Source organism: Danio aesculapii, chromosome 3 (genome assembly GCF_903798145.1).
Source record: "Danio aesculapii chromosome 3, fDanAes4.1, whole genome shotgun sequence".
Classification (NCBI taxonomy): Eukaryota; Metazoa; Chordata; class Actinopteri; order Cypriniformes; family Danionidae; genus Danio; species Danio aesculapii.
This window is the reverse complement of record NC_079437.1, coordinates 17355467-17366120: the sequence shown is the minus strand read 5'-3', so window position 1 is coordinate 17366120 and position 10654 is coordinate 17355467. Positions and strand designations below refer to the sequence as shown.

The 10654-nt window shown below is 34.6% G+C and overlaps 1 protein-coding gene across 1 annotated transcript; it reads left to right on the top strand.

Moving 5' to 3' along the window:
• The first annotated feature begins 420 nt into the window (after window positions 1-420).
• cbx4 (chromobox homolog 4 (Pc class homolog, Drosophila)) lies at window positions 421-8153 on the top strand. The gene is made up of 5 exons (XM_056453286.1): window positions 421-685; window positions 780-823; window positions 1150-1215; window positions 5509-5575; window positions 6424-8153. Exons 1-5 carry the CDS (start codon window positions 617-619, stop codon window positions 7609-7611), a joined length of 1434 nt encoding a protein of 477 aa, XP_056309261.1. The 5' UTR covers window positions 421-616; the 3' UTR covers window positions 7612-8153.
• Window positions 8154-10654: the final 2501 nt, after the last annotated feature.

The following is a 10654-nucleotide window of genomic DNA, read 5'->3' as shown; positions in this document are numbered from 1 at the left end:
ATAGATAGATGTAATATCATCAGGTATAGATAGATAGATAGATAGATAGATAGATAGATAGATAGATAGATAGACAGACAGACAGACAGACTCAGTATCATCAGGGTTAGATAGATAGACAGGCAGACAGACAGATAGATAGATAGATAGATAGATAGATAGATAGATAGATAGATAGATAGATAGATAGATAGAATGGTTGAGATTTGTTTAGTGTGCGTACATATTTTCAAGCTGTCTAGTGTGCATGCATATTTTCAAGTTCTTAATAACAGCAAGCGTTTTAAGCACACTACAGCTTTATATTCTGCATTTGGCAGTGCTCAACCCCCCCCCCCCCCCCCCCCCCCCCCCCTCGCGCGCGCTGACGTCACGCGCCAGCCTTGGCTTATTATTGCAAGAACTATTTTCTGTAGTAGCAGCCAGCGCGCCAGTGAGCCTTTCCAGTGCTCGCCGCTCAAACGTGGACGCAAATACGAGGGAAAGAGGAGGGGGCGAGGGACAAATTAATCTCGGGACACAGCGGTGGCAGAACGTGAGGCACCGAAGCATTGCAGTGAGGATTTTTGGTGGATTTTATTCGGCTCGTTCGCTTCAAACGGGCGGCGGAGGCGCAATGGATCTACCTGCCGTCGGGGAGCATGTCTTCGCGGTGGAGGGCATCGAGAAGAAGCGCCTACGGAAGGTAAACCTGCTGCAAACTAGAACTACCGTAAATGGTGCGGAGGATGCATATGTTGTTCCTGTACACCCAACCACGTTTTTCGTCGTTTTTTCAGGGTAGAATGGAGTATCTGGTGAAGTGGAGAGGATGGTCACCCAAGTAAGTGTTTAATTGGTTTATGTGCGTTATTTTTAGACACATTTGCCGTAAATGCCGAGCGATGTTGGCTTTGAACGTCCAGCATATTGGTCGCGCGATTGGCTCCTCTTTTTTTTTAGGGATTCCATCACAAATTTAACGCGAGCTAATATTGCTATACAACATTTTACTGAATTTATCGCACATCCACTGCTTCCATATGTGTCTGTTGGTGTTATCAGTAGCCTATGTGGTGTGTTCCCGCGGAAATCTGCATAATGTTTACAATACCTGTGTTTTATTGCAATAAACACTGATTTCATCATATGATTTCGTCAATGTTGCAGATATAACACATGGGAACCGGAGGAAAACATTCTTGACCCGCGCCTTCTTGTCGCTTTCCAAAACAGGTGAGATGAAGGACGAATAACTGAACTTGTGTTAATGCCCTTATATGGTCACGGGAGGCGGAGCCAATGCCTTGCACAGTGTAGCTGAAGATTAATGGTAGCCCCATGGGCCTGGACTGGCTGCTACAAAGACTCTCTTGATGCTTGCCTTTTATCCAGTTTTGCAAACACTCCATTGTTATTACCAGTGCTGGTCGTACAACATGTGCTATTGTATAATGACCAATTTAGTTTTTTTGTCTTGTCAGTTCTAGGGCAGCAGTTTTCAACCAGGGGACCATAACCCTCTGGGGGGCCTCATTAAACTTCCAAAGGGGCTGCAAGATGACTTAAAATTATGTTTAATAAGTCTTATTTATCTACAGTTTATTTAATAACTATAAATACTGCTGGTTTTAAGTTTGAAAACACCAAGACTGCATTTAGTTGATCAAAAGTACAATAAGATAATTATTTCTATGTAAAAATATTCATTTATATTTTATAAAAAGCTGTATTTTATATTATTTATCTGAAGCTGAATTATAAGCATTATCATTACATCAGTCTTCAATTGTCACGCAATCCTTCAAAAATCATTCTAATATGTTTTTTTTTTTTTTGCTTTTAATTATAAATATTTACATTATGTTTTGGGGGAAAAACGGATGTATTAACGTTTAAAGTTCTATTCAAGCTTGTTTTAACACATTTAAATTGAAAATATGACAATAACAGAAGAATTATATATATATGTGTGTGTAAAATTATTAATTTATATATTTTTATATTTATACATGTATAAAAGCAATTTGTTTATCAGATTCAAAGCTGAATTATAAGCATTATCATTACATCAGTTTTAATTGTTACACAATCCTTCAAAAATCATTCTAATATGTTTATTCACTTAGTTATAAATATTTGTAATTATTATCATGCTGAAAACATTCGTTACTTCATATTTTTAGGGGACAAACAGATGTATTAACGTTTAAAAAGTTCTGTTCAAACTTGTTTACTAAATTAAATTGAAAAGGTGACAAGAACAGAAGAATTAAATATAGTGACAGTAAAGATACTTATACTATCGCTATTCTGTTTTTCGTTTTATATCATCAGAAAAAGGATGATGATGATAGTATGTTTCTTTCTACAGATATATCAGGTAAAAACGTTGTAATGTTTTAACAACATTATTAATAACCACTTTTAATGACAGATTAAGTAAGATAAAGCTGAATTAAAAGCATTATCATTACATCAGTCTTCAGTTGTCACACGGTCCTTCAAAAATAATTGTAAAATGTTTTTTAGCTTTTAATTATTCATTCATTTTCCTTTGGCTTAGTCCCTTTATTCATTAGGGGTCGCCACAGCAGAATGAACCGCCAACTTATCCAGCATATGTTTTACACAACACATGCCCTTCCAGCTGCAACCCAGTACTGGGAAGCTTTTAATTATAAATATTTCAAATTATTACCATGCTGAAAACAGTTGTTACTTTATGTTTTGGTGGAAAAACAGATGTTTTTACATTTAAAAGTTCGATTCAAACTTGTTTTAAGAGATTAAATTTAAAGATGGCAATAACAAAAGAATGAAATAGCTACAGTAAACATACTTATACTGTCACCATGTTATTTTTCATTTTATATCAGAAAGTGTAATAGTGTGTTATGATTTCTTTCTGCAAATATATTAAGTAAAACATATTTTCAACAACAGTATTAATAAACACATTTAATGAAAGATTACTACTACTACTAATAATTAACAATTTCTGTTTTAATTCAACAATATACAGTTATTGAAACTTCTTTAATCAAGATTTTAGGAAAAACATTTTATAACGTAGACTAGAGCTGCACTATACTGTATATCGTTTCAGCATCAATATGTGCACATTCGCAATAGTCACATCGCAAACATGCAATGTTGAGTCTGAATTATAGTTGACCAGGAGCCACAGAATATATGTGATTTGTAGTCGCTGCTAAGTTTAACCATAATATTTTGAAAGTTTATTATTTGCATGTGTTTTTAAGGCCTTTCAAGAGAGCTTGAAACATTTGGACACAAAATGTTATGATGTTTGTAAGTGTAACAAAGATTATTTGTATTTAATTAATAATACAATGTATGCAAAAAAAACAACAAAAAAACAAACGAAATTATCATACTTCAAATATTTGTCTTTATTCTAGTCCAAATCTACATTTCAAAGTGAAATTGGTATTAATTGGCAGATACTTTGTGCTTGGTTTAAGGAAAAACTCTTAATATTGACTTTTTTTTTGATGAAAACATTTTTACTTGATCTAAGAATTTCTAGATATCTGGACTGGAAACGACACAAATCAATGTAAGAAAATAATTTTTTGCATAGTAATTATTCCATTTCTGTACCTGAATACTGTTCAAAATAGAGCTATTCAATCCGAATAAAATTGTATTTGGCAGGCCAGTTGTTGCTAGAGTTCCCCATTAGGGGTGCACAATTTATCGTTTCAGCACCGATATTGCAATGTGATCATTTGCAATAGTCACATAGCAGGATTTGCATTGTAAAGTCTGGATAAGAATTGGTTATTTGCATGTGCAATTGAGGACTGTGACAGTATAATGATTTTAAAAGCATCCCGGCACAAGAAATTGAACTGTGAGTAACTTTAAAAATTAATAATTGCATTGAATTATTTGCATTATTCAATTACTGTATCTGAAGACTGTTATACACAAAAAAATTGTAATGTTTTCTTTATTGTGTTTATCAATGCTTGTAGATTTTAGATTTTTATGCAGATGAGCTCCCCTACAGAGTCATCCCGATCAGTCTAAAATTGTAAGTTCTTTCTAAATAGAGATATTCAAGTCATCTGGTGAAATTGTATTTATCATATCGCAAGATATTGCAATGTTAGATTTTTCCAATATCGTGCAGCCCTATAGACATGTCTTATTTTTGAATATTTAATGTGGCCTCAAGCATAATGTTGGAGATACACTGTTGTTGGGAACAATGTGAATGCACTAACGATCACCAAGTTTTAGAAATAGCTTAGATTACATGATTTCATCCATTCATTCAATTATATACAGTTGAAGTCAGAATTATTAAACCACCTAAAATATTAGCCCCCCTGTTTATTTTTTCCCTAATTTCTGTTTAACAGAGAGATTTTTTTAAACACGTTTCTAAACATGACAATTTTAGTAACTCATTTCTAATAACTGATTTATTTTATCTTTGCCATGATGACAGTAAATAATATTTGACTAGATATTTTTCAAGACACTTCTATACAGCTTAAAGTGACATTTAAAGGCTTAACTAGGTTAACTAGGCAGATTAGGGCAATTAGGCAAGTTATTGTATATCGATGGTTAGTTCTGTAGAACAAAAATAGCTTAAAGGGGCAAACAATTTTGACCTTAAAATGTTTTTAATAAATTAAAAACTGCTTTTATTCTAGTCGAAATAAAACAAATAAGACTTTCTCTAGAAGAAAAAATATTATCAGACATACTGTGAAAATTTCCTTGCTCTGTTACACATCATTTGGGAAATCTATATATTTTTTTAAATTCAATAAAAAATTATACTGATTTCAACTTTATTTACTGTATATATAAAAATACACGAGTAGCAGTGTGCTTACAAGTGGACACTCTTGCCTGTGATCTAATCTGCTGTGTCATTGGTCTTGTGATGTTCCCACACCCCTCTGAACCCACTGTTCTGTTCTGAAGATAAAAGCAGAACGAGTGGCAAAGCATTCCTGAATCTCCTGGAAGAAATGAAGTTAAGACCGTTCTTACAAGATGTTTCTTGAGTTGCTGCACTGGAAGTTTGAGAGTGTCATGTTACCCATTGTGCTGTTGTTTAGCGTTGTAACCTGGCGATCAAAGTGGCTTGTAATCTGACTGTTGTGATCAAAACATTATAAAAAATAAAGGATCCAAGTCAGGACTTGACAGAAATTTAATAGAAGGACCATTTTGGATTCTGTAACAAGCATTTTGGAACATAAGTAAACATAAAGCGCATTCACTTAATGGTGGAGTTAAACCATAAAGCACATGTAATGTTATTTTATTTGAAGATAAAAGATTTTCTTGGAACCATAGGTTAACAAAAACTATTATTTTAATGCTCAAACATGATTAAAGTTTCTGCTTCAGATGAATAGATCAATCAATGTGCATTTAATCATTTTAATTTTGCAGTTGTTTTATACCTTTTTTTAAATATAGCATTGTTTATGTTGAAAACTGTGACTTTATAAGTATTATATGTATCATTTTCAGAGAAAGGCAGGAGCAAATGGTGGGATATCGAAAAAGAGGGCCTAAACCCAAACACCCCCTGATCCAGGTATGTCAGTTCTTACACAAACAGGTTTTGTCGTTCTAATTGTTTTTTTTTTTTTCTTCCTGTCAGTGTATATATTCACAATGTTTTTGCAAAAATATTGCTTATGACCCAGAGTATTCCTGTGCGTGGTCTGCATAAAAACTACCCTTTCATTATGAATCAATAATTGTGCGTCAATGACTCCTTGCTGTCTGCATGCATCTTAATGTACTATTTGACTTCATGATAATGATGACAAACTTCTGCTAGTTGATTTGTCCAATCAATTATTAACGAGAAAAAGCTCAAAACAAATTCATATGCAGTTGGAGACAACTATTAACCCTCCTGTGTTTTTTTAATGTGCTGTTTAATGGAGGATAAGATATTTTTCAATACATTTTTAAACACAATAGTTTTAATAAGTCATTTTAATCACTAGTTTCTTTTGTCTTTGGCATGATGACAGAAAATGTATAACAAGTTGTTTTGTAAAACATTACTATCCAGCTTAAAATGTCATTTTAAAAACTTAACTGGGCAAGTGTGTTTAATTAGGCAAGTGATTTGGCAACAGTGGTTTGTTCTGTAGCCAATTAAATAATATTAATAATACCCTAAGGGGGCTAATGATATTGACCTTAGCATATTTACAGCCAAACTCAAAGAAATAAGGCTGTTTTTTTTTTCTAGAATAAAGATATAATAAGAAATACTGTTTAAAAATGCCCTTGCTCTGTTAAACATCACTTGGAAAAATATCATAATTTTGTCTTCAACTGTGGTAAGGCTACCTGTTTAAACCTCTGAACGATGGACTTTCAGTTCATTTAACAAGTCAATAAATATTCTCTCTCTTTTTGTTCCAGCTTCCTGCATTTGCTCGTAGATCAAGCATCCTGGGTGGTCTTCAGGACACATCATTGGATGAGGAAAACCAGCCCAAGGTGGATTCCCTCCAGATGCACCGCTCACGGCCACAGCACTACCAGCTGAACAGTAAAAAACACCACCAGTACCAACCCAGCTGCAAGGAGATCTGCGTCGAGCAGCATATGAGCGGGAAAAAGAAACACTTCTACCAGCTGAACAGCAAGAAACATCATCACTACCAGCCGGACCCCAAGATGTACAACACGCCACTCACAGGGCCCAAAGAGGCCAAGGGTCAAGACCCTTCCAACAAAGGCTGGAACCTCCCTCCAGCCCTACAACAGAAGTGGATTCGCAACAAAGACACCGGCTGCCTGAGTAAAGTGAAAGATCTGTCTATCGAGCTCAAGGGTTTGCCAGATAATGCTAACAAAGCGGAGCGGACACTCAAGACGAGTGCCAAAGAGTTTGCACTTCCTAATGGCATCAGCAGCAAGATGAAAATAATCAAGAACAAAAACAAAAACGGCCGAATTGTCATTGTAATGAGCAAATACATGGACAAAGGTGTGCATTCATCCAAAGTAAAGAACAGGGATGTTTCTCGAGTGGAAACGGTACACAATGAGGAACCTCCACTGAATGGTACGGACAATCAGTTTGATGGTGAAACGCCAGATCAAGGAGAAGGCCGTGAGAATAGTTCTTTTGAGAAACCCAGTGAGAATGTTGATGAAAAGTCCCTCAAAAAGGATATGCCCGGACAAAAAGCCACAGAAATTTGTGACCGACCAAACTCTTCGCCAGGGAAGGTAGACGCCAAATCAAATCACCTTAAGAGGAATCTTTCAGAGCCCAGCGAGGACGTGAGAAACTGTAAGCAGTTCTTGAGCTACAGGAGCATCAGTGCGCCAAACTCTTCCCCTCAGAGAGAACCTATAAACCTGCATTACAAAAGCAGCCATGTGGATAATTACGACTTTAGCGACTCTATTCCCGAAGAGCCTATTGATTTGAGCGCCAAAACTCTAAAACGGTTTACTGCAGTGGACAAGGTTTCAGGAAGCTCAGCACAAGTGGAGAAAACAGACAGCCAATGTAAACCGTTCGTGGGAAACGTTATCATCACTGATATCACCACAAACTGCTTGACCGTTACTTTTAAAGAATACGTTCAAGAATGAAATCCAATTTCATTTGAACCAGCTCAAAGCTGATGCACTGATAATAGCCATTCCTGAAGATCTATGTACACATTTATTTAGGCAAATAAACCATATATATATATGAAGAGTTCAGATGCAAAAGCCTCTAAATCCCATCTGAAATTTTCTTCTAAAATGAGCATTTTTCTCAGCCTCCTATGTTCAGTTATTTCACTTAAAATGGCCTATTCATCACCATGAAAGTGAAATAACAGGTCATAAACACGGGATCCTGAAAGAAAGGCTAATTTTAAAAGAACATTCCAAACGGCACTAAACTCTTTATTTATCTAAATATACATACAGTCAAGCCTCAAAATTATTAATACCCCTGTCACGTTTATTCAACCAGCAAGTTTTTTTTGGACTGTAAATGACAGGCTTCTCCCAAAACATAATAAGATGATTTATAAGAGGCATCATTGTGGAAAAAAATATTTATTTAAGTTAAAATATTTCTTTAAGTAACTAAGTCAGAATTTGCCTGGGATATTAATAATTTTGGGCTGGACTATATATATATATATATATATATATATATATATATATATATATATATATATATATATATATATATATATATATAGCGTTTATGCGACAACATTTTCAACATAAAACAAAACTATTTTTTATATGCAAAACTCTTTTTTTAAGAATGCAAAGGAAATAAACCCTCAGTTTCAGCTGTTGTCATGTAAATGTCCCATTAGATGTCATGTTTTGCATATTGCTGCTGTTGAAATTGTATTAAAAACCCTGTAATATAGTTTCTAAAGCTTCGGATTGGTTCCAAATTTAATGCTACCTAAAAAATGCACCCTATTGGAGAAAGCACACTGGTGGAATTGAAGAATTCATTGAGGACTGACGCACGCACTTACACCTTTCTTCATCTTGGACCACGTTTCGAATTTTTTATCCAATTGAAGAATTGTTAAGATGTACATATATGAGATCTATAACTTTTGAGTTGCGTGGTTGGAAAGGTGTCTTCATAATGTATATGAATGTACCTTTTAAAAAGTATTTTTGCATATTAGAGTAACAGATTTGGTTTTTGCGGAAATATTTTACTTGATTGGATTTCCAGATGCTGTTGGCCTGTGAGATCTGCCTGTGCAATGCTAGATAAACAACTGGATTGTTTGATGTCCCCTATCTGTAAGAAGTTAAGGTTGCACTTTATCATCTCCTGGATCTCTTTTGTTGATTAATTCAGGTTCTTTTTATAGAAATAAATCATAAAAGCTGTTTTTCTCATCAGAACATGCTAACTGTTATATGCGACCACAATGTAAATGTGAGATCAATGCTTACATTGGACAGCTATCAATTTTTGTATGTAACTGGAATCAGTTTACAGTCAATCTGATGTACTGCAGAATATGTACAGGATGTAATGTACAAATAATGCCATGAAGATTATGGCCGTTTATATGCATAATGTCATGTTTTATGCATACTTTGAATTGCCGGTTTGAAGATGCTTCTCAATATTACTCTGTTCAATAATAATAAAACAAATAACCTGTTTTACAATCAATCTGTGTCGCTTTCTTGCTTTTATTTGCATGAAGATACTTGAATATAAGTAATGTTGTAAACTAAATGTTTGCTTGGAGATTTTAATCCTTACTTTCCTCCTCTTAGCTATAACACAGCAAGCATTTTTTGCTTTTAAAAGATGGCTAATAGACGTCTAAACATGGTCGCCTTGGCTAAAGCAATGCTAGATTTGGGCTGTCAGTGAAAATCTAATTGACGTCTAAGAATTGGCCCAAACTAAATCGACTGAAAAGAATGACTACACATATAAAGTCTCTGTTTGATGACTAGTCTAGTTTTGGCCTATTCTTGGACGTCCATTAGATTTTCACTGACAAGTTTAGCCTTGTTTTAGCCAAGCTGTTTACGTTTAGAGGTCTATTAGACGTCTATTAAACAAAATTGTTTGCTGGGAGCGTCGTTATAATGCGTCGAGAATTCTGACTTGTTTTAGCTGTACATAAGACTTATGCACCTTTGAATCGCAAACTGGTATGTATTATAGTCATATTTTAAACTATTGAAAAAAACTCGCTGATTTATACCGCAAATAGTTTTGCCGTTAATTAACATTTTAGTTAGTTGGACCTAACTGACACCAATGAATCGGAAATCTCGCACATTCACTGAAAATAACTCTTTTCGGTTTGCAGAAGTAAATGGACGAATCAGTAGATAATTTTTTGTCCGTTTAGTTTTATTTAGTTAAGTTAGTAAGATTTCAGGAGTTTTTAGTTGTGAAATTTAACAATGCTGCCTCCTATGTGCAGTACCGCATTTATAAAGCACGTCCATGTTTGTTTCTTATTGATCAAAAAACAGCGACGAATCTTCATGCAGCCCTGATAGCCTGCAGTGAAAAATATCCACATAGAAAATGTTTATACTCTACAGACAGCAATTAATGTTTGCCTTTTTAGGTCATCCTTGTGGGTGAGTCAGCTGAATTCAGAAGATAAAGGAATAGCTGTAGTTCACCAAAACCAAAAATTATACCATCATTTATAGGCCTATACTCTATATACTCTTTATAGACCCCTCCACTTGTTTCAAACCTGCTTGAGTTTGTCTTTCTGTTAAAAAGTATTTTGCTAAAAAGCTGTAACACTTGCATAGACTGTTTTTTTCCCTATGGATGTCAATGCAATATTGATAGTCAGCTTTATCTTCAAGTATCTTCTTTTGTGTTCAACAGAATAAATAAATGGAGCCGCTTGAGGGAGAAAGGTCTAAATAGTGAGCTAATTTTCAGTTTTGGGTGAATATCCCTTTAAATGACTTCACTTTCTTAAACTATTTGCTGGAATACATCGTGATTCCCGCTAATTCGTCTGATGATAATAATGTCCTTGTGAGATGTCATCATCGTGACTTGCTTTAATATTCTGTTCCAACAAGATGTCGGCTATAAGTTCTGCTTTACAAATGGCACGGTTTTACGTTATATTATATTATATTATATTATATTATATTATAT